This window comes from Sarcophilus harrisii, chromosome 1, assembly GCF_902635505.1.
Source record: "Sarcophilus harrisii chromosome 1, mSarHar1.11, whole genome shotgun sequence".
Taxonomy (NCBI): Eukaryota; Metazoa; Chordata; class Mammalia; order Dasyuromorphia; family Dasyuridae; genus Sarcophilus; species Sarcophilus harrisii.
The window spans coordinates 125,467,317-125,492,915 of NC_045426.1; the positions used below are offsets into that span (position 1 = coordinate 125,467,317).

At 37.7% G+C, this 25,599-nt stretch overlaps 1 protein-coding gene across 8 annotated transcripts in view; it reads left to right on the forward strand.

Annotated features, from left to right (window-relative positions):
• Positions 1-25,599, forward strand: part of RAI14 (retinoic acid induced 14) — a 157,660-nt gene that overhangs the window by 95,874 nt on the left and 36,187 nt on the right. For 7 of the 8 annotated variants that reach the window (XM_012541460.3, XM_023496147.2, XM_031963945.1 and 4 more), the window contains one exon: positions 6,182-6,312. In XM_012541460.3, the coding sequence (XP_012396914.1) occupies positions 6,182-6,312 (131 nt within the window). Of the gene's footprint in view, positions 1-5,411; positions 5,484-6,181; positions 6,313-25,599 lie in introns of those variants that run through there. The other variant, XM_023496146.2, reaches the window with a different exon arrangement.

Here is a 25,599-nt window from a genome sequence, read left to right on the forward strand (position 1 = left end):
TTAAAGGATATTGGATTTCCAATCATAGATTGTTAGCTTGCAAGACTAACTACTATATCTAGGTTTAAGGAATTCCCAGTCACTGAAAATCAGAGTCCTAAAATCTTGAGGGTTAGAGAAGAGGTCTGAGAGGTTATCCAGTCTAATTTCCTTTTTTTTTTTTTACATCTGAGGAAAATGAAGCTCAGAGTAGAAACACTGTGGATGACAAACCTAAGGTTAGGATTCAGGTTTCTTGAATATCAGTTCCAAGTTCCTTTCCTCTTGACCACTCTTGTCAATGAGAGTAGATAGAAAAGATACTTGCCTGTCTTCCATGTGAACTTAAATATAGGTTGGATTGTAAATTTTTTTGTGGACAAAGAACATTCCTTCTAGCACTATCGTACTATTGTTGCTTGTTCATTTCAATCATGTCCAATTTTTTTGACCCCATTTGGGGTTTTCTTGGGAAAGATATTGGACCGTTTTGCTATTTCCTTCTCCAATTCATTTTACAGATGGAAACTGAGGTAAACAGGATTGAGTGATTTGCCCAGGATCACACAGCTAGTAAGTGTCTGAGGCTAGATTTGAATTCACATCTTCCTGATTTCAGACCCAGTGCTCCATCCACTACACCACCTGGGCACCCGCATTATAGCTAACAAACATTTATATAGCTCTTTAGCAATTGAACAGCAATTCAGTACCTTCTTTGATCTTAGTGCCAGAAAAGAACATGTTCATTAAGTACTTATTTATTCAAAAAGCAAATTGTTCAAAAGAACAATGAATTTAGAATTAGAGGACATGAGTTTTAATTCTAACTTTGTCCCTCTATGACCTTGGGAAAAATCAGTCTCTTAAGTTTTAGTTTGTCACCTATAGGATGAGGGATTTGAATGAGAGAAGACCACCTAGCTCTAAATCTTTAGTCTTCTCTTGCAGGCTTCCATGACCATTTTGAATGTGGAAGTTAGAAGAATCTTAATTTAACAACCTTATTTTGTAGTGCAGGGAGAGAGGGACCCAAGATAAAACTTGTGATCAAAGAAATCACTGCTCCTGTATTGCCAATAGACTAGCTTAAGACTCAGAATGAATTCATGTGAAACAGTTGGAGAGCAGAATGGGACTGTGCACAAACAAATGATGGCTTATATGGTACAGATAGGTGGCTAATGTCATGGTGTTTGTAAGAATAGAGATTTTAATGTGTTCTGAGAGAATCAGACAAGACATTGAGGAGCAGGTTACTACTCCAGTACTTTGTAATGGGTCTTGAAGGATGTGTGGGCAGGTTTTCAGTGGATAGATAAGGAAGAAAGAAGGAAACCTCTAAGAATTGGAAATAGCACAAATATAATTGTTGAATTAATAAGCGGCAGAGTCAGAGTTGTAACCTGGGTCTTTTGAGTCCAAATCATTGCCTGAGATCTGTTTCCAGTAGAATGCAAGAGATTTTTTTTTTCATTTTTGTGTTTGAATCTTCAGTACCTAGCATAGAGCCTAGCTTAGGGCACATAGGAGCATTTCAGAAATGTTTATCAAGTTTGCCTTTATTGAACCCATCCTACATAAAGAACACTCACGACATTCATGATGGGGCCAGAGAATTTGCCTTCCTGAACAGCAAGTGAGAATATCGGGAAGGTGCATGGTCTTTAGACAGGGAAGTGGGTTATTTTAAAATGTTTTGTAGAGATCATTAATTTACTGTTCTGAACTAGACAGTGTTAGTATCAACCTACCTAATGATAGAAGATTGGACAAAGTGAGTTGGTTAAAAAATCTTTTTAGGTACTTATGACTGATTTTGGCTAAGGAAGGAGCACTCCACCAGATGACCAGATTACTGGTTTGATTCTCAAATTCAGTGTTCTTCCTTTCCCATTTAGCTACACTCCTCCAAGCTTCTCTCTCTATCGCCTGGGGTTCCATTTCCCTTTCCCTTTCTTCCACACCGACCTGCTTTCAATTTCCTTTTGTGTTGACTTCCTCCATTAAAATGTAAGAAGCTTGAAGGTAGGTACTGGCTTTTTTCATATTTGCATTCCTTGACTTCATACCTGACATAATGGTAGGTCCTTAGTAAAGTATATTGACTAATAAGAATGAAAGAGGCAGTAAATCTCAATGGTCTCCATCAGGGAATGAAGAAGGTGGGACCCTCACAACTCTAGTTTTGAAAGGAATAGGAAACGACCAGTTGTAAATTCCAAAGCTGCTTATTAGTACAAACAACTCCTTGGCCCATGACCAGAGAATAGTGCTATGTAAGCATCAGCTTACCCTTAGACCTAATAGTGTCTGTCTGGGTAACTACCACATCTTGGAAAGCTAGCTATTCACAATCGGGTTTCCTACATTAGATTTATTACCAGGACCCTCCATCCCACTTAGTCTTGGGTCTCTTTTATTAGCAGTTGCTAGTCTTGCTAATAAAATGATCATACTTGGAATTCTGTACCTTGATTGCTCTTTATCACAGATTTTTATTGTACTGGCCTTAATAATACACAAGAATTTTCCTGATTTCACTGGTTGCTAGTATTTTGTCCCCTTCTCCCCCCCCCCCCCATTACTTTGTATCTATTTGGTATTTATATGTGTACATACATTCTCTCTTCACCACTGCCCCAAATGTAATACAAGTTATCTTGAGAACAGGAATAATTTCATTTTCTATCCGCTGTGTGTACCTATGGGCCAGCAACATCATTAGTGTTAAATTCTTGTTGAATAAAAGAATTTATAGAATCTCTGCAGGCTGCTTCCTAAATGGATAGCGATAAAATGAATTCTTATTGAATGAAAATATGACGCCAAAAGCTATTTCCTAAATGAGTATAAATAACTCATGTTTTCTGTAGCTCATCTGCCAGTTTGGTTTCCTCATACTAGTTGTTTCCAGTCAGGAAGACCCTAAAAGACACTATATAATTTTACCCATGAGCCAGAGTCAGTAAGAACTCACTGGTTTAAAACACCTCGATGGAAATTTTTGTTTATAGGACATTTACTGTGAAATTTAGTCTAGGGCAAGTACAGCATCATATTATTGCTACTCATCTATAACCGGAGGAAATGTGAACCTTCCTTTTTCCATGAATACCTTTTGGTGCTGCAGGCTGTAGTGTTTGCTGTGCTGCTGGCCAGGAGGAAGACTATTGATCATTTAGGACAGATGAGATGCTGCTGCTGTCCTATTTGCAGATAAATGGAGTTCTGTATGGATAGGATAGGTACCCTTAACCTGAGATAGTCGGTGGCTCTTCTGAAAAGGAATTCATCCTGCAAGCTCCTAAACTCTGTGTAGCTTCCACTTGAAGAAATAAAAGCCTGGCCCAGCCCAAAGCTTCCACAACCTAAAGAAGTGGTATTCACAGGGAAACCAAGGCTGCAGCTATATAAAGTAAGCACCTTACTCAGAATAGGCTGTCCCAAGAGGAACTTATAATGGCTTTAACTGGTGATAGCCTGAAAATGCTGTTATTTTCAGCACAAGTTGCAGGCATTCAGCTTCCAGTGATTGAAGTCTGGTGCAAAGAAGAATTGCTCCAGAGGCTATTCCTTCATTTATTTATTTATTTATTTACTTACTTACTTATTTATTTTTAATAGCCTTTTATTTACAGGTTATATGTATGGGTAATTTTACAGCATTAACAATTGCCAAACCTCTTGTTCCAATTTTTCACCTCTTACCCCCCACCCCCTCCCCTAGATGGCAGGATGACCAGTAGATGTTAAATATATTAAAATATAAATTAGATACACAATAAGTATACATGACCAAACCATTATTTTGCTGTACAAAAAGAATCAGACTCTGAAATATTGTACAATTAGCTTGTGAAGGAAATCAGAAATGCAGGTGGGCATAAATATAGGGATTGGAAATTCAATGTAATGGTTTTTAGTCATCACCCAGAGTTCTTTCTCTGGGCGTAGCTGGTTCAGTTCATTACTGCTCCATTGGAAATGATTTGGTTGATCTCCAGAGGCTATTCCTAAATGGATATAAGTAACCCTTGTTTTTTCCTTTCTTATTTTTCTTTTGCTCTCCCCAAACTAATTCAACTTGGTTGTCTTAGATGAGGAAATGCTCCTAGATAACTTTCACATCCAAAAGACTTTAATACAGACCTGCTGGGTGCTGTACTGTGCTAGGTGGCTGGAGGTTGCAGGATTGGTAGGGAGGAATACAAAGTTTAGATAACACTTGGTAGTTTCCTACTCTCATGGTGTTTGCAGTTGGGGGAAAGTGGCACTGATAAATATAAATATGATGCAAATAGTACATTCATTCAAAGCAAAGATGCAAGATTTTTACCATCTATGATGCTTGGTAGAGTAGTAGTCAGGAATGACTTCATGGAGGAGGTGGCCTTTGAGCTTTAAAGATTGGATAAGAATTTCATTCATTAGGCAGGAAAAGGGAGTGAAATTTAAGTATAGGGAATATCTGGAGCAGAATCAGAACACTAGACCAAATCTGGAGATTTTGTTTGACAAGGTCACCTGATAACCAATTTCTTTTTCTTCATCTATTAAAATTATGCCGAGGGAGTTGATATATGGAAAGTCTCCATTTATTAGATTTTCTAAGGTCAAAAAAGTCTGTTAAATCTGCTTGGGCTCTGAGTCTAGATCCTCTTTTGATATTTTTGTTTAGCCTTTAACCTCTCTCTATTGAGAGAAATGGCTTTTGGTCAACACTGCCATCACTTCAAGAAAGGCCATGTCAATTGACTGCCCTTTTGTTCCATTCTCCATCCAAACCATAACTCCCTTCCCTACCCACAAAGTTTTTTTTGTGTTGTTTCCCCCATTAGAACATAAGCTCCTTGAAGGCAGGAACTGTCCTGTTTTTTAATTGGAATCCTCAATGTTTATCTCACTGCCTGACGCAAAATATGATTATTAACTTTTTTGATCCATTTATTATATATCTGGGTAACTTCTCTGGGAATGCAGCCTAACATTGCATGTAAATGATAATCTTTAGATGAAAACAAATGAGACTTTTATTGACCAGAACTCTTTGCTGTGACAGCAGGTTTGAGGCTCTTTAACACATGAATGGTGTCTAGAAGGATAGAAATTTACTGCTTGTGATTTCATTGTGCAGACCTAGAAAAACCTGGCATTTTCCAAATGTAGCAGAAGCCAGTAACTCCCCCCAAAATGGAAAGGTTTCATTTAGGATGTCTCTTCTCAGCCAAGTTCTTGGACATCTGGAGACCTTGCCTCTTTGGGGACTGGCCTATTTTGGGCAGCTGCAGCTACTTTCCATGCTTTCATTATCAGCTGCTGTGTCTGAAAACAAAGACAAGTGGGAGCCCCATATAAATCAAGCGCTGATCCACCCTCTCTTATCCTATTGGTGGTTGGGCTGAAGTCCCTCCCACATCTGGTTATTTGCTGCAGGTTCTGAAACCTGAAGGTGTAGATTGTCAACTATGCCGTACCTTCAGCGTTTACTGGGATTGTCTCTGGTGAGTTGGCCCTTGAGAAGTGACTCTAATACTTGAAATTGGGGGAAGGGGAGAGAGTGAATACTGTCTCGTACATGGGAATGTGTTGTCGTGACAGGAGGAAAGAATTTGCTTTGCCTTTGATTAGGGGTAGTTGGGGTGCTGCTCTGAGTTGCATCTGCCTGCAGGAGGACTCTGTGGGCTCAGCCTCCTAGACTCAACCTACGGGCTGGTAAACAAAGGCCAGAAAGAGACTGGATGGAAGCAGAAGAGGCTGCTGTATCTCTGAAGCCTCAGAAGCTTAGGGAGGTTAGATAGAATTGCTTCTGTAGAATGGTCATACAGGGTGAACTTTGGACTTGAGGACAAAGGCTCATCCTCCAGAGGCAGCCCTGAAGATTGGCTAGAGTTAAGCTAATATGTAAACTGGCATCTGGAGAGCGGGCACAAGTTTAAAGAAGTGGCTTTAATGTGGATTTTGTGGTGACTGTTCAAGTCACATGTGTGCTATTTGTTTAGGACACAGTTCTCTTTTTCTGAATGGGAAAAGGGAAGGTATTTTTAAAGTTGATGTATTTGTGGCAACTTTTTATCTGGGCTTTGGGGAGTTGATGGGAAGAGACAGGAATGGCTTATCCAAATCAGAGTGCCCGGTGGTCTTACCTGTTCCAGTGGCCTTGCCTATTTGTTCATTCCATTCTCTTTTCCTTGCTTTCCAGACGAATGAGTGGAATAAGAATGATGATCGGCTGTTGCAGGCGGTGGAGAATGGAGACGTGGAGAAGGTGGTCTCCCTGCTGGGCAAGAAGGGTGCCTGTGCCACCAAGCATGACAGCGAGGGCAAAACCGCGTGAGTATTTTGTTGATCTTTGCCCTGGTTAGTTAAGATTTTCACGCCCTGGAATGCGAGGATCCTGGGAAGTTTGTTAGGATTCCATGTGACATTTATTTTACAAATGGTTTCAAGTATCTTTGTGAACTTCCCATAAGTTTGTGTGGGATTCTTATTGCTAAATCGCATTCCTTTCTGTTCTGCTTCCAAATTATATTTTGAAAAACAACAAAAATAAAAGCTAACATTTATGGAGTGCTTTAACATTTGGAAAGCACTTTGCATGTTATCTCATTTGATTTTCACAATGAGCTTGAGGTAGGTTAGTTTCCGTTATTAGTCCTATTTTATAGATGAAGAAACTGAGGCAAAAAAAAAAAAAAAAGGATAAGTGACTTGCCCCGGATCATATGGTTAGGTTAGTAAAATGTCTGAGTCAGGATTTAAAAATCAGATTTTCCCTCACTCCAAGTCCAATACTTTGTTCACTGCTCCACCTGGTGCCCCCATCTCTCCATCATCTTGTAGCGATGATTTCTTCTCAAGTGTAATCAGATGGTATAAGAGCTGACTCTTAGGTAGGGGAAAAAATATTGTTACTTTGACCTGAATAATACACATTATATATGTAAAAGGCCAGGGATGAGCTTTAATTATGCTCATCACAGTCTCAATAACAATAGTTCACCTCTATTTCTTAAAATAGCCTTTTGAGGCAGGGAATGCAAGGATTATCATCTCCATTGTAGAGATAAGAAAGTTGTGGCTGTAAGAGGTCTTGACAGAACCTGCATTTTAATTCATGTCTCTACCAAAGTCTGTTCCTTTCAGAATATCACCCTTTTTCTCCGATATTTGTAACTAATATTATACTGTTATTATTTATTCTGCATAACTCATAGATTTTATTGCCTTTTCATTTGTAAGTTGTGTAAAAAGTCAGTACAGTTTGAATTAATTTTTTAAAGCTTAATACCACAATAAGACCTTGGGAACATCTATATCAAAGTTTCTTATATTGTGGGTCATGACCCCCTATGGGATCATGTAACTGAATGTAGAGGTTGCAAAATTATGATTTATTATTAGTAAATGTTTGATTTGTATGCCTGTTTTATGTACCTGTATACCCAGGGCCATGTAAAATTTCTCTGGTGAAAAGGGTACAAAAAGTTTAACAAGCCCTGCTGTATAGAAGCATTCTTTACCTAATGGTAATTGGTTTTACAAAGATACAATATTAGGAGAAATAACATTCCAGGAGATAATAGTTTCATAAGAACAGTGTTTTAGACAGATGATTAGCTTATTGCTATCAACAGTAGAGTTTCATGATTTGACCACCAAGATTTGGTTATAATGTATTTGTTGGGGAATCATGAGCAGGGTTACTATAATCTAATTCCTCACTAAAAATATGTTTTGATGAAGATTCTGTAGCTGTCCCTCCTTGCTAATGATAAAAGTTCTTTGAAAAGTTTGAAAAGCTTTTTTCTGATTGTCAATAAAGAATAGGAAGGTGCAAATTGAGGAGGCAGCTTGGTATAATGAAAATAGACATGGATTTGAAATCAACGGACATAAGTCTTGACCTCCCTGAGCCTCAGTTTCCCTATCTTTGTAAGAGAATTTCTCAGCTTGAATTCCTGAAGAGCTCAGGTTGAATCTTACTGACCAGCTGGATCTGACTGGGAACCAAATAATTTAAATGGCCAAGAGTTTTAAGCACACTAAGAAAGACAACTTACTTTCTGCTTCTGCTTCCTAAGGTATAGATGTGGTTCTTAAAATTTTTCAGGTTGGCTTATTCAGCCAATCAGCAGCATAGTGCTGTAGCTTAGGATAGAGAAGTGATACCTTTAATAGGAGGTGGGATAGAGAAATGGTGGATCAACCAAGAGAAGGGGGCATTCCTAGGGGAATGTGGGCCGTTCTGGCAGAGTTGGTTATAGGAATGAGAAAATGTTCCTTCTTCAAGGTCAGAAAAAAAATAGTGATCAAATTTTAGAATCTGTTAAAAAAAAAAACAAAACAACAACCTATTTGATAGCAAGTTTGAGGTAGCAGCCAAAGCTGCAAGTGTCTTATGCAAGGAAAACAAATAGTTTTACACCAGAGGATGAGATCATCTGCTTTGCTATGTCCTTAGAGAGTTTGTTCTGTTTAATTTCTCCATCTATAAAGTGAATGAGCTGAACAAGACAATTTCTAAGATCCTTCTCAACTCTAAATCCTGGTAAAGGTAGTTGGGGGAAATTCAGGAGTAGAACATAAATTGACAATATGGATTAAGTGGTTTTTTGTGTGTTTTTTATTTTTGACAGCAGCTGTGGGTTTATGTGTAGGGAACTCAAAGGAAAAAATTGCTCTCTGCTAACTCCAGTCATCAATCCCTGCTCTGATACTTTGTGCCTTAGATCAGGGCATATAGTCAGTACGTGTCAAATGTAGTACTTGAATCCTTCCGGGTCTTCCAGATCCCCAAACTCAGCTCCCTGTCCACTACACTATATTGCATCTCATCAGTTACTATGAGTTAACTATGGATAACAATAACTGTGGGCTCCACGGAAGCCCTGGACCCACACCAGTGTCCTAAGCTCTGTAGTACCAACCTGGGATAGAGGAAAAAACCAAGGAACAAGAAAGGGAGGAGAGGAAAAGCTAGGGTCTGAGACCTCTGCTTTTGACCCTCACGCTTTCCACGTTATGCCAATGGCTTTATGCCATTTTGGAGATTACATAATTTCACTCCTCTAACCTTTGCTTAATTGAGAATTCTGTTGGTTGGAAGCTAGCCCTTCAGGTAGAAGAGTAGTCCTGGTCTTGGACTAAGACTTTAATAGTCCTTTTAATAACTATTCACATTTAGATGTCATGTCTGCCCCAAGCAACAGTGACTATACCCAGCCCCTCCTGAGAGTATTTAGCTGTATATAATAGATTTGAGGGCTTGGTTCCTGCACCATTTTCCTGATTATCTTAGCAGATTTCCCCCAAAATGATTTTGCAATTCGTTGCATAAGGTGGCAGTGCACACCTCAGAGAAAAGGAAAGTGGTATCTCCACAAATTCAGAGATGAAATACGATTTTAGACCAGCAATAATAGTGAGACAATCTCACAAATTTGGACATTGTGAGAGCCCTTATTTATTCATTAACTACCTGTTACTAGGGGAATGATAAACATTTGGTGATGGTGGTAATGATTTAAGCTTAATAGAGGAGATTAAGGCTGATCAAGACTTCCTTTGAGGTACAAATTCAATGATTTTCCTCATTTTACCCAAAGAGAAATTAGGGCTAAGGGAGTATAACTGATTTGCCTGTGGTCACATAGCTTGTTAGTGAGGCCAGTCTTCTATCATAATTCCACTGTACTTTATTGTTTCTCAAAACAAATCAGTAATTGTATGGAGGAGTTTGGAATGTTCCTCTTGTTTCTCTAACTTGGAGAATGCCTACTGAATAAAATGTGTGTGTCTGTGTGTGCACATGCATGCACTTGGATTTTCAAATGTTTTAATCTCCATTTTGCCTCTGTCACATACTGATCGTTGATGGTAGGCAAATCATTTAATTTTCCAGCGATCCAAAAACAGACATTAATCTTTTTGTTTCATGCTCTTTGAGCATCTAACAACTATGGAACCCTTCTTAATGTTTTTCAATTCATAAAATACATAGGATTACAAGGGAAACCAATTGTACTGAAAAGCAGTTACTCAAAATTTTTTTAAAAAACCCAATTCTAGGGGCAGCCAGGTAGCACAGTGGATAGAGCACCAGCCCTGAAGTCAAGAGGACCTGACTTCAAAACTGGCCTCAGACATTTAACACTTCCTAGCTGTGTGACCCTGGGCAAGTCACTTAATCTCAATTGCCTCAGCAAAAAATAAATAAATAAATAAAAAGGCAATTCCAGGGCCCCCAGGTTAAGAACCTCTGCCCTGAGACTCTACAGTTGTAGGGAAGGTGCTTATAATTCTATTGGTCAAAGTTCCTATCTGAAAACTCCTACTCTGACACAATCACAGTTCTTCTAATTCCCATTTTGCTGATAAGGAAACTTAGTAGTAAAAGTTGTGACTTGTCTTGGAGAGACCTCATTTGTAGTACTTTTCCTGAAGTACTGATATGACCATGTTAACTCTCCTGACCAATAAATTTCAGTGACTTTCTTTTTACCTTTAGGATTCTTATTTAAGATCCTTCCCAACCTGGCTCCACTACTTTTATTCTCCACATTTTCATGCACTACACAGTTTAGCCAACTGGATTATTTGCTATTCTTTACACGAGATAATTCTTGCCTTATCTTGCTTTTGTACAGGTTAGCCCTCATCCCCCAGCATGCCCTCTGCCTCTTAAGAATCCATAGTTTCCTTCCAACCAGCTCAGATGCCACATGATACAGGAGGCCTTCCCTGATTACCTCTAGCTTTGAGAGTTACCACCCTATCACTATTACCTTGTAAACATTTAATAGATATTTATTGTTCTTTCTGATAGAATGTAAGCTCTTTAAGGTCAGGGACTATTTCCTATTTATCTTTGCCTCCCTAGTATCAAGCACAAATGCCTGGCCCATAATATGGGTTTAAGTGCTTGAAGGCTGATTTATTGTTTGATAGAATTTTGTGCTTTGCACACAGGCACTCAGTAAATATTGAGTTAATCACAAAAGAAGCATCAACACTTGCATTTTTGAGTTCTAAATCTTAACATTTTTTTCACTAGATAACATTGTTAATGTAGGAAGTTATTAGAGCAAAATAATGAAGGAAGAGAAGAAATACTGTTTTTCTAGTTTCTTGCCCTCCAGGAAAAGCTATATCTTTCAAATCTGAACCTCTTTTTCCTTCATGGGATTTTGTTCTTCTCAAATCTTTTATCTGTTATTCAATGAAAAGAATCCAGTAAATATTTTAAACATGCAATATGTGTCGGGCCTTGTGCTGAGCAAAGGAGATACAATTGAGAGAGAGAGAGAGAGAGGTCTTGCCCTCAAGGAGTTCAGTACAGGAGCATCTAGATACCAGACAAAGCAGCAGATAATGAATGGAGCAGGTTGAAAAGTCCAGATTCTGCCCTCTATAAAGGAAGGCATTGGGGAAGGATTCAGGATTCCATCTTCTAGCCCCTCTGTCCTAGGGGAGAAGAAGGAGATTGAGGGATGTGATGTCCATCAAGGCTTGTGTTAGGCTCCTGGTGATAAGCTTATCCCGAGAGGGGCAGCTTGTTCACTGAAGATGAAACAAGGCATTTCAGTAGATGATGAGTGGACCATGTTTCCAGTTTTCTAACCAGGATAACAGGTAATTTAGATCCAGTGAAGACCGGAGACCTTGGAGATTATCTGGTGCAGCTCTCTCAATTTACAGATTAAGAAACTGAGGACTGAGAATTAATGTAAATTTGCCCAAGCTTAAGTTAGTAACAGTGCCAGACTTCTGGTCTCTAACCTCTGGATTTTTCTCCCAAGGTACCATTATAAAGTTATTGTCCCTATCCTATTATTCAAATCCAGCATCCTTAAGTTATCATAAAGGCTCATTTTTGAAGAGTACAGAATGAGATAACTCTGCCCTGTCCATACCATAAAAAGCAAAAGTTAACTAATAATTCTTTGTTACTAATAATTTCTTGTTAATTAATTCTTTGATCCCAAGTCAATTGGGTGGTTAGTTACTGAGGCAAGTATTTGAAAATCTACACTTCTCTATTTGTGCTTAGTCTAATTTTAATATTCCTATGTTAAGTCTCAAGTCTCACATTTGCAGAAGATTTTGATTCTTAACTTTTAGAGATTTTTGCTTCTACCTTGTATTTTTCATGTGGGTCCACTTATTAAAAATGCAGACTGAATTGGTTTAATACCAAATTACTTGAACTGGAAACTTGCTAGCAGCGTTTCTGAAACCATAACCAATCAAAGCAGCCTCTCCCTGATAATGAGCCAATGTTTGAGCCCAGAAGTTTGCAGTGTTAAGATAGCATCACATTTCTAACGTGAATAAAATGTTTTGCTTTCTACCACTACTTGCACTACACCTCCTCCTGAGGTTGTTCTTTTTGGGAGGAGTTAAGAATATGCAAGGATGTCTAGATTGATACACATTTAATTCCTCTAGCTATATTTCCACTCCTAGGAATCTCACATTTGAAGCTGGAAGTAAAATTAAATTTATGGAAAGTTGAACTACTATGTGAGTCTTTCACACCCTCTGCTTCCTTTTCTATCATTATGCCGCCATATTTGAAGGAGCAGAGAGCTGCATAGAACTGAGGTTTATTTGGCATCTTTGTTTCCTGGGTAGTCTTGGCCAAAGAATTCACCATCCAGAGGCCCATGTACTGGTGTTGAGTATGGCCCTTGGGCCTGTAGTCTCAGGGAGTGTCTCTATGGCCCCAGGCAACTTCCTAACCTCTCCCATCAATTTATCCAAAGCAAAAATAAGAGTAAATACCTTTCTCCAAACTAGATACTGGGTTAAAGCCTTTCCCACTCTGCAAAGGTTCTATTGTTTTCACTTTTTAAAGTCAAAGGAGCTCCATAATACTGCACACTTTGGTTATCTCCAGTAGTTAAATAATTTACCTCAGGTCATCCTTCCCAGATACAAAACATACCTGTGTAGGTCCCTGACGTAAGTACCAGAGTCTTTAATTATGCTGTTCTTTCCTGAAATGCTTTCTTACCTTCTTCTTTATAAATCCAAATCTTACCAATTTAAAGATCAGTTAACATTTGTTAAATTACTATTCCTGTATTGCTAGGACCTGGGAATGTGAAGACAAAAATGAGAGTCCCTGCTCTCAGGAATTTGCATCCTATCAAAGGAGATATGCATCAATTTAAAGTCTGTGGACCTGTAAGATCTGTGGCAGATTATTTACTCTCTCTGGATCATGGATTCCTTTTCTGCAAAATGAAGGGATTGGATCTTTACAGCCCCCTCCAGACCAAAACTGGACTCCTATAATCCTGCCTCCCCAACACAATTGAAGTCCTTAAGAAAAGTTGCTGCACCACATCTGCTTTACTTTTATATCCCTCATAGAAACTGGCAAAACATTAATCTCATGGCAGAAATTTGAGCTTCTTTTAGAAGAATCTTTTATCTAGTTCATTTGTGGGGGGCGATAAGGTTAGGGATGAACTCTGGACCTTTGATTCCATCAATCAGTCAACTTATATTAAGTTCCTACTATGTGCCAGATGTTGTGCTTAACCTTGGAGATAAAAAAGTAGGCAAAAAGTAGGCCCTCCCATATTACAAGCTAATGGGGTGGACTGCATGCAAATAAAGGTAGACAATGAAAGCTATATATTGGCTAAATAGGACGTAATTAACACTGAGAAGCCATTAAAATTTAATGGGGTTGGAGTACGTTTCCTATAAGGGAAGGAGTTTTTGGAAGCTTGGGGTGCCTGTAGGCCACTGGAGGAGGAAGAGCACTCCAGGTATGGTGGGTTGTGCTAGAGAGAACACCAGAGATTTTGAGAACATCTAGTCCTAAAGAGAGAGCTTCTGGTAAGACAATCTTCTCTATTAACATAGATCAGTCTTCTCTCTAGTTCATAGTCCAAGAAAGTTTCTAAATCATTAAGTGTTCGAGTGATTTGCCAGTATATGTGAAGGTAAAGACTTGAACCTAGGCTTTTTCTGGCTCTGAGCCAGCCTTTTATTTAGGGGTACTTCCTTAAATTGGAGAGAAGGAGAGGAGACATTCCAATACTTATTAATTCTCCAATTCTCATGTGTAACTTACTAAGGATTTAGTTTAACTTGGGAAGCGGGCGTTTCTCCAAGGCCCCGCTTTTCAGATGTGCATCCTGGCATTTTAGTCCCCAAATTTCCTATAGAACTTCAGGGAAGAAATTCTTAGATCCACTGCCACCCATTGGCCCAGAAACTGCAGGAATGTGGTGGCGATTCCAAAGGCAGCTGCCTCCCCAGACATTCACCAGAGACCTCCGTTTCTGCTCACCCAGGGTCAGTAACCAGATGGGGACTTCTCTTTGCCATTTCTTTGGAGAAGCTCTTGGAGTAACTCTCTTCTGGAGACCGAGCAGTTTTGTTTTCTTCAAACTGAGAAGGAGGTGTGGTGGGGATGAAATGGGATGGAGGCCTTGGTGTAGGAAGGGGCTTCCTCATGGCTATGCTGTAGCCGTTCCACTTGGCCACACTCTGCCGCATCTGTGTTGTTTCCATGGTGGATGGGAGGAAGTGGGAGGATATCGAAACCTTGAAACCTCTTACCCTAGAGGGTTATAATTACTTCAATAGAATTTTCCTCCACATTTCGTTTTGAACTTAATTAAAGTTGTGTGTGTTTGTCTTAGGAACAGGCAGAATAAGTAACATAGGTCCAGCTCCAATGTTTGAAATGGCAATATGTGAATAATATTTCACAGCACACACAAAACATGCTTGTACTTAAATGGTATATGGGACGGTTGCCTTTTCTGCTGTTTGAAAGCATGACTATATACAAGGGTTCTTACCCCAAGATCTATGACCTTTTTTCTTTTAAGTTTTGATAACTATATTTCTGTGTGATTTGTTTCCTTTGCAATCCTATTTGTTTTATTTTATGGATTTAGAAATGTTATTCTAAGAAGGGGTCCATAGGTCTCACCAGATGGCTAAAAGGGTTCCAGATCTTAAGAGGTGAAAAACTTTTGCTTTATTACATCAGTTTGTTTTCCCTCATCACTTAATTATTAAATATTTTAAGTGACTTCATGAAGCGGAAACAAACCCTAGGTCTCTGAACTTATGAGTTCTTTCTGTAGGACTTTTGCCTTAGATCTCTGGGTAAAAAGCATTTTTGCAAAATGATTTCATTTGTAGAGGGTGGAGGATACTTGGAAGTGTTATGGCCAAATAGTGGACTTTTCTATAAATGATAGAGCTAATAAATTTTTGAAAAAGCCTTAACTGTATCTGTTGTCCTGAGAACCAAGTATTTTGATATATTTCAGGCTGACATTTTATATAAAATTAAATACTGGATTAAATAAAATTCATAAAGTATTACTGAAATGCCCAGAGTAGTATGGAACTGACAATGGACTCTTGAAAAGCATATTCAGGTTCTCCCATGCTGGATAAGCTTTGAATATGGTCTCAGCTAATGGAAGAATTAGTAGATGATAGGAATGGTTAGTTCTAGTAATAAGAAATAGCAAATAAATTATGTGGAAGTCATTCCTGATTCCAATTATTTGTGTACAGTTTAGTCCATGAGCTTTATTGGAACAAAACTTTTTTTTTTTTTCTTAAACTAGAAGAAAGAATAAATTAAAATGAGACAAAGCTATGGTCTGTAGTTAAAACAATTCAACACTGACTTCTTCAAACAAGCCAGTCTCCTCTTTTTTTTTTTTTTTTTTTGGTATTAACATTTTTATTTGAAGTTTGGAGTTCCAGATTCTATCTCTTCTCTTCTTCCTCCTTCTCCTCTTGAGATGATATAGGTTACACATGTGCAGCTATGTAAAACATTTCCATATTAGTCATTTCATACAGAAAGTCTCGAATAAAAGAAAAGAAGGAAAGAATGTGAAAAATCTAATGTTTAAGTCTGTGTTCAGATGATATCAGTTTTCCCTCTGATGAGAATTGTATGCTTTGTTATTAGTCCTTTGGGATTGTTTTGGGACACTGTATTACTGAGAATAGCCAACTCATACTTTTTTATTGAACAACATTGCTGTTACTACATAATGATCTTGTTCTGTTCACTTTACTATGCATCAGTTCATTTAAGCCATTCCAAAATCATTTTGTTTGTCACTTCTCAAAGCATGATAATATTCTATTATAATCATTCCACAGCTTCAAAAAGTCATTCATAATGAAATTTAATAATAGATGGAAGAAAGGGCATAGTTACAAAGTATAATAATTTCATGCAAAAATTTAACTGATATAAATAGATAGCTATAACAAGGAGATCAGAAGAATCGCCAAGATGCCTCCAAAAAGGTGTTATGACACAACTTATTTGCCAAATTGAAAGAGGCTGTAGCATTGGTTTAAAATATAAATTTATTTGTAAAAACTTATTGTAAAGAATTTTGGAAGAATGTAAGTAGTGATTAAGCAGTCATCTTAAGAGCACTTAAGAATTAAAAGTGGAAAGAAGGCCCAAAACAGGAAAAAAAAATTTTGAAAAGACTTGAACATACTTTTCAATATCAAGAATATTAGAGCTACTTGAACCCTAACATCATATTCTTAGATGTCCTAATAGAAGAAGTAGAAATGTCATTAAAGGCAAAAATAGAAAAAGCAGCTGGATTAGAGCAAGTTATGTAGAAGACAAGCTGGGAGTGAAATAGTATTGAGAGCAATGAGGGATCATTTTACAAGTATTTTCTAAGGGAGAAGATATGTGTGGGAAAGATTATTAACATTATTAATGTTGTATATTAATATATATATTTTAAGGAAACTGAGGATGCCAACTACAAATACTTTTATCTGTATATAAAATTTATGCAGCAATCACATGTAGACATCCTCGGAGTTCTAGAAGGCTTTTGCAAATGATATTCCAAAATAAATCAAATTTCATTATTACACAATTGACTGAAAAGTTGTAGAGAATACAAGATTTCATCAGGTTTATTATTTGTTGCCCAGATATTCCTATTACCACTTAAAATTTTTTCATGCAAATGGTAAGTTGATGAAGGATACTTTTTTTTTTAATTTTTAAATTTTTAATTAATTTATTTATTGAAGTTGTTTTATTTTCAACACATGCAAGGATAGTTTTTTCAACAATGACTCTTGGAAAACTTTGTGTTCAATTTTTCTCCCCATTCCTTCCCCTAGATGGCATGTAATCCAATATATATGTTAGACATGGTAAAAATATATATATACATTAAATCCAAAAGAGGCATACATATTTATACAATTATCTTGTGCACAAGAAAAATCAGAGATGAAATATATTTCACTACAGAATTGTCATTTTGTGCCCTGTGACTAGTGATTAGAGGTAACACAACAAAGTGGTAAAATGCATAGCAGGAAGTAGGGACTGGGCGGGTGTCGGAAAAGGTTTTGTTGGTTCAGAGATTGATTTGATACTTTGAAAGATCCATGTTTTTTGTTCATGTTGGCACTCCCTCCATAGATGCTGATCAAGATCCCTCCACATTTTATGGGTTGCTTTAACTGAAGGATTTTACCCAGTGGCAAACCTGTTGATGAGAGAGGTTTGTGGATTAATTCTATTTTTAGCTGTATGTATATTAGACACTAGAAGTTTGTATTACTGAGGGAAATTTTGGAGGAATTTGAAGACAAAGATTTTCATTTGTTGTTGGGGGAGATGGTTGTCAAAGAAATATAGGAGGGAAGGGTTGTCTGTCTATACGCATTAGTAAGACTGGAGGGCATTTGTCTTGTAGAGTGTGCAACCTTGTGAAATTCCAGGGAAACTATGGCCTCTGGCATACTAATGATGCTTGAGCAGATAATTATGTCAGCGTATTATATTCTGTGCACTGTGGTCTTATTTAGGTCTCCAGTAAGTTCCTTAGGGTGCCATAGAGGTAAACCTCTGTCCAGCCAGCTGTCTGAAAAGATCATTTTACATAGCTGCTGCATTCCAACCCAAATGCAGATCCTCAAATTAGATTTAACCTGATCCTGGAGTGGTCTTGGACTGTGCTGAGGAAGTGGCCAATGTGTGCACCTAATAAGGGGGGAGCAGGACCCTGGATTGCCAAGACGGATCATTGACCACCATTACCAAGTGTTGACATGCCAGCATAGTCTTTTCTGTGGTACTTGGACTTTCTGTATTTAACTTTCTGTCAACTGAGAGATCTCTGGTTTTGACATTTGTTTAGGTAAATAGTTTATAGTACATACAATTGGACTTTTGAAGAAGGCTTTTTCTGTTTTAATGCACCAAGACTTCATCCATTTAGGTAGCACCCAAATGATGTCAGAGCAAAGACTCTACTTTGGTAAAAAGGCTGTAAAGGGTCAGGAGGAAAACATAGGGGACAGTTATTAAGTCAGTCAGTAAGCACTTACTAAGTGCCTATAGTATGTGCTAAATACTGAGGAAATATTATAAACATTTGGACTGACAAGATCTATAGTCCCTAAAGGGCTATTCTGGTTTATGTTTGTTTGGACTGGACCTGTAGTTTCAGGGGTATTGGGAACTCCTGGTGAGGGGGGGAAAATGCCTTTACAATACATCTTAGAGGATTTGTGGGAGACGTTGAAAGACTAAGGGATTTGCCCAGAATCACACAGACAATATACATTAGCAGTGAATTTGAACCAGTTCTTCTCTGACCTTGAGACTTTCTCTCTCTCCCCTTCAGACAGAATTCTGCCTTTCAATAAGAATATCACTGGGTGATTATGTTTTGCCTGACTATATGTCTTTGTGTATGTTGGTAAAAATGAATGGCTAGACTAAGTAGTCCATAGTAATTTTTTTGCTCCAGAAGTGAGGGGGATGAAAATCATGTGAATGTCACTGACTTGAGTCCTTTTTTGTAATAGTGGCTTCCCTAAACTCTTTATAACCTTATTTCCATAGTAGTTCTTAATGTGGGCTCACACTGTTCTCTGGAATGTACTCTGGAATGTCCTCTCTCCCTTTTTGCTCATTTAAGTCCTAACTTAGATGTTAATTAGTCCTCCAGTTCTTATCTGACTTGGAATCTTCACAAAGCACTTTTTATAATGCTCTGGTGTACTTATCACTTTATATACTACATTATAATTGTCTTTATTGGTTTCATTCCCTTATTAGAATGTCAGCAGAGACTGTATTATGAGTAGTAGATGGTAAGTAGTTATCACGGTTGCATTTGGATTATATAAATAAATTATACCAAAATCTCCCCCTTATATAGTCAGATGTCTTACAACTGTCTTATTTTTTAAACGTAACGTCTAATTTTTTTCCCCAATTACATGTGAAAACAATTTTTAACATTTCATTTTTTAAAATTTTTTATTTCCAAATTCTTTCCCTCCTTCTTTCTCCTTCTCTCCATTGAAAAAGCAAACAATTTGATGTAGGTTATAGATGATACTTATACAGTCATGCAACACATATTTCCATATATGACTTTCTTCTAAGAAGTGGGAATTCTGGGTTTTTTTTTTTCCTTTTCTCTTCCAGTCCACTTCTTCAAATTTAATTTACAAGAACTACTTTCTTCCTATTAGAGGAGGACTCCAATATAACATTGCCCATGAGGCTGAGGATTTTTATCTGGTCTTTGATGAAGCTGCAGAAAAGAAAAGGGATTTTTTTCTCCAATTCTCACTCCTCAGCATGATGGGGAGGTGACTGGGGTTCTTGAAAAGATAGTGAGGAAGAAGAGTGGCTTTGGAGTCAGAGGACATGGATTCAAATCCTACCTTTGATGAGGATTATATGTATAATCTCGGACAAGTTACTTAACTTCCTTCAACTTCGGTTTCCTCATCTGTAAAATGAGAGTTGGACTAAATGGTCCCTCTCACTCCAGACTTATGATATAATCATCTTATATGATATGAGAGTAGAGTATTAGCCAACCCAAAATGGTTTTGAAATCAAGCCTAGCTAAAGACTCTGTCCTTCAAGGACCTACCTAGATAAGTTCAGAGAGGCTCATTGCCAGAAACTGGCCAGCAGGTAATCAAGTTATCTGATTGTAACTACTCACGAACCAGTCACACTTAGAAAGAGTTGTTCTCTTTGTACATAGAGAAATCAGAAATCTTCAAAATCACTGAAGTGAAAACATATTCTCCAGTACTGAAAAATAATCACTATTAAAGCTTCATCTTTTTTTCTCCTTCACTTTCCCAGCAAACCATTACTGGTGTTGATGGATAGCAGGAGGGAAGAGAACTGGATGAATGCTTTTGAGGGCATGGCACAGCTCTTTTAATGATCTTGGTTTTCAGTTAAGCAAAGGCACATATTTTACAATATTAACATTCTCCTAGTGTTCCTACATATGTGGAATATTACTATTCCAAAGAACTAATGACTGATACGCGAAAGACAAGAAATGGAAAAGCATAGTGAGTGTGAGCAGATTGAAATTTTGTAACCCATGAGGAATTCTGAAATCTGTCAACAAATCTTTATTAAGTGCTTACTATGTGATGTATACTGTGCTAAGATTTGGGGGTGCAAAGAGGCAAAAATATGATCCCCTTTTCTCATGGAATTCTTACCTAATGAAAATATCCAAAATATATAAAGTGGAAATCGGCAGTAATCACAGACAGAAGGTACTAGCTTGGGTGGGATGGGGGTGAGAGTAGGGACTAGGAAAAGTTTGCAGAAGGAGAACCGGGCATGGAGAATATGGGGATAAAGAATCAAACTTGGGAGGTGTGTGAGAATGTGAAGGAGACTGGTGTTACTGGCTGGATCATAGAGTTCATGAAAAGGAGCAAAGCATAGGAAATCTGGAAAAACTAGATTGTGAAGATCTTTAAAAACCAAACAGAACATTTTATATTAGATTCTAGAGGTAATAGGGAGCCACAGGATTTTATTGGGTAAGGGTGACATGATCAGATGAATGGTGAATTCATTGGAATGGGGAGAGATTGAAGCAGGAAAGGCCAACACTCTCTTGTACTCTGTGAACATGATGAGATCTGAACCAAGGAAACATTTTATTGGCTACAAAGGTACTCTTTTAAAGTGAAATTGATAGATGGGTATACATATTAGAATGAAATTGATAGGGTGTATCAATATACCCATTATCTGTAATGACTAGTTTTTGATACTGATGTCACCAAATTTTACAAGAGAATAGTTGTCCTATGACTCTTGGGCCTGGTCATCTGAAGAGGGGCCATGTTGCTTTAGACTCTCCTAACTGAAAGGCCCTTAAAACACAGAACTGGAAATCTCTCACACTGTTAGGAGAAGGATTAAAGAATGTTTTCAAGGAATCATATAAAAAATAGATTGGTTGTGTAATAAAGTGGAGTGACAGGTGAACAAGTCAGTATCCTGCTATATGTTTATGCAATTGGAAGAAATGAAAGGTCTCCAGCATTTGGGGACTGCCCCTTACAATTTCCCTGTGGTCAGCTTTGTAGTCAGCATGGTCAAGAGTCCCATGGGCTAGAGAGGTATGGTGGAGGGAACTCCTGGATTAACTTGCAGATTCATTTGAGATTACAATTGTGCTATAAACTTCGTGCAAGTTAGCCTGCCTAGATAACATTTAATAAATCTTCCCCAACTTTATAGTTTATATAGTCTTTTCCGGCTAATGTTTTTTGTTTATCATGATCAAGATGGAGAAATGAGAAATTATTGTGACTGGAGATTTTTGTAAATCTAGATTCTCTTAACACTGAGAGTTTACTAAAGGATAGCAGTACCTTTCTCTCTCAGTACCTCTCAGTAGAGACAGCAAAGATGAATCAGGTCATGGAAACTTGAGTCTCTCTCATGCCTCAAAATGTATTTTCATATGTAGCTGTTTACTGAAAGAATTTTCCCCCCTCAGGCCCTGCCCACAGCCCTTTTTCCTTTTTCCCCCAACTTTTAGGTATTTTACTATTTGTCAAGATCAGTAGAAAGGATAATCAGTAAAACTCATCAATTTATTTGAATTGATTGTAGTATTAGTATAGAAATATAGAATATTAGAGTTGGATGGGGCCTTAGCTAAGGATTCCTCTGTGGTATTCAAGTTAATTCATGAACTACTTCTTTGGTCACTGATTCCATGTCTTGAATTGTTGAATTTCTCTCATAGGATCATAGATCATAAATGGAAAGATCCCTAGAGAACTAGTCCAACCCCTTCATTTTACAAACGAAACCAGTAACTTCCCAAGCTAAATCAGATAAGTAAAAGTGCCAGGATTTGAATTCAGGGAGCCCAGATTCTCAGACTCTAATTCCAATGTTCTTTTCATTTAGCCAACCAGAAACTAGGGATCCTCTGCAACTTTACTGCAAATAATCCCTGAAGATTTACATTTGATTCATTTTTAGTTTTGATGAAGATTATACATCTCTGATATAAAAAAGGAATTTCCATCCACTCACAGTCTTAGAATTCTATGAGTTGGAAATTCAGAGACCATCTAATCCAACCCATACCTGACCAAGAAATCTCCCTCAAAAATCTCTGACAAACGATCATCTACCTTATGTTTGGAAAATCTTCATCAAGGGATGAGTTCACTACTTCCCAGAGCTGTCATTTTGGATTGTTGTCTAGATTATGTTGAACTTTGATTCTTGTTTTTAGCATGTAAACTTTCTCTTCCCATTTTGTTATCTGCAGTATGACAGACTTGCCTAATATGCCATTATTCAAGTAACTGGTTAAAATGTTAAGGAGCACAAGATGAAGCACAAAATTTCTGGGACATTACATTGAAGGCCTCCCTCCAAGTTGGCATTGACCCATTAATGAATATTCTTTTGGTCCAATCGCCTACTTAACAGTGTTATCAGTGCACAACTTAACCATTCTCTTCACAAGGCTGGCATAAGAGGACTCTTGTCTATTACTTATCAGAAATCTAATTAGGCAGTGTCTGCAGCTTCTTCCTGACCTGATCTAGTTCTTCTGTTAAAGAGGAAAATAATCTGGCTTGGCCCTTTTTAGATTAAGCACTTCTGACATTTAATGATACCTGATTCCCTTTCAGCATGTTCACAAATTATCTTTTTAAATACGGGGTTTTAAAATTTTGCCAGAAATGGAACTTCCCTAGGCTATAGTTTACTCAGTTGGGGTCTTCAAACTATGGCCTGCGGGCCAGGTGCAGCAACTGAGGACGTTTATCCCCCTCACCCAGGGCTATGAAGTTTCTTTATTTAAAGGCCCACAAAACATAGTCTGGTCCTCCAACAGTCTGATGGACAGTGAACTGGCCCCCTATTTAAAAAGTTTGAGGACCCCTGGTACTGACTCCACCTTTCCCTTTAAAAAATAAACAGCATTTGTCCTTCCCCAGTTCTGTGGCACCTTTTTTATTTGGTCTTTCAAAAATCATGAGTGGAAATACATTCCTTGGATAATTGAGAATAAGATTACAGAATCATGAGATAGAATAATTAATTTAATTCTAGTTTCCATTGCTCTAAATAATTTATTGGCTACTCTCCTCAATGTAGGTCACACCTCTAAAATTAAAGGTTTTTTTTTTTTTGTTTTTTTTTTTGATCAGGTAGAGCAAAATTAAAGTATACCAAGTAGGAAGGAAACATCTCTACAGGTTCACTTGAGTAAAGTTTGAGGGTAGCCATAGGGAAAAAATGGGAACCCTTCCTACTTCAAAAAAAAAAAAAAAAAAAAAAAAAAAAGGAAAAAAAAAAAAGAGGAATTCCACTAAGCTAAACTGTCACTTTATTCTGCTGAGCCCATTGTCTGTGAACTTAGGCAGACAAGTAGGGTAGATATTTTTAATAAGTATCTCAGCATAAATTATTTCCTTTATAATCCTCCAGATTTTAATGTATTCATATTAAAACACTACTCTGAGAAGGGATCCATGACATATAAGAAGTTAAGAACCTCTTATTCCCTAGAGTTCATCTGTAGTAACCCTTTTCAATTTAGTGGTACCACTAAATGTAACCATTACTGGTTCTAGTAATAATAATTATTCACCATAATCCAAGGCATTGAGGTTTTAGGAAGAACTTTCTATACGTTAACTATATGATTTGATCATTTTAGCTAGCCTGTGAAATATACCTACAGTTATCCTCATTTTAAAGATGAAGAAGCTCAAGACCAGGGAATGGGAGTGATTTGTGCAGTTACATAACTAGCTAGTAAGTGTCTGAGGAATTGAAAGCTAGGCTCTTGTGCCTCCAAGTTCAGAGCTCATGCCTCTCTGCCAGATTCTTTCAGGAGGTTTAATGTAAGGAGGAGGGGAGTTTCTTTGGTTGGAGGACACAATAGGGGGAATTGAAGAAGTACCTCCAGCAGATTGAGCGGACAAGTTTGGAGAGCTTGCAGTCTGTTGTTGAAAAGAATTTTTCAGACTATTTGCCTATTTGAGGTGGATAGTATTTATCAAAAACCCTTTTGTGTCTCAAGCATTTTGTTATGGGTCAGAATTCAGTATAGGATCAGAGTTTTCAGACCATTGCCAAGAGGTTTACTAACTAAAGGATGTAAAGCATTCTCTATGTTTCAAACTCCAAGGACAAATCTGAGCAGCAGTGATTGTAAAGATTGTAAAGTGGTTGCTCTCTGGTTTGTGTCTGATTAATAAGTAATTTTGGCCATATTTACACACCTAAGGAAAAGTGTCAGTGCTAGATTTATTGGTTTATAAGACTAGATGATTTTTAAGGCCTCTTCTGTCACCGCTTCTGTTAATCCACTAAGTTCCCAGAGCTAGTTATTGAACAAAGAGATGCTGACCCTACCACTCTATCAAGATGAATAACTTTGAATTAATCCCTTTGCTGGTGCTTTTAAGGCCTCTAATTCTCCTTTAAAAAAAAAGCCATCATTTATTATAAATGTCAGGTTCTCTTAGCAGCAGTGGCTCAAATTGGAAAGCTAACAAATGTTTCTGTCTCCCAGTTTTCCACCAGATTGGTTTCCAATAGGTGAAGAGATTAAAGTTGCTGCTACTGCTGCTTTGGAAAAACATTGACAGCAGCTTGTCATGTACCATCCAGGGCAGCACTTTGGTCCCTCCAGGGGATTTGTTTCTGAGCCAGCTCTGTTCAGTAATTTGTCTACAGAGCCATATACCAAAGTGTAGAATAGAATTTAGTAGTTTTCTAAGGCCTTTGATAGCTAGAAGGTATTAGACTTAACATCTTTAGGTAATTAGATCAGAATTTGAATGGAAAGTTGGACCCTTTTCAAAATCTTATTCGGGCCAATGTCTATCTTAAAAAATAGAACATGAAAAACACCTTTAGCTAAAGAGATAGGAATCTGTGGATATAAATGTCTATGCAGTCACATAGGGCAGCTGAATGGCACAATGGATGGAGCACTGAGTTGGGAGTCAAGAAGATTCATCAGGTACTACCTGTTGTGTGACCCTGGACAAGTCGCTTAACCTGTTTACCTCAGTTTCTTCATCTGTAAAAGGATCTCGAAAAGGAAATGGCAAAGCACTCTAATAACCTTTGCCAAGAAAACTCCAAAGGGAGTCAGAAAGCTCCAGATTAGACTAAAATGACTAAACAGCAATAACTGTTTCTCACTTGACACTCTGGTGTTTAGGTGCTGCCAGGATGAGTGGAATTATAGATGTAGAGCCAGAAGAGACCTTCAAACACCT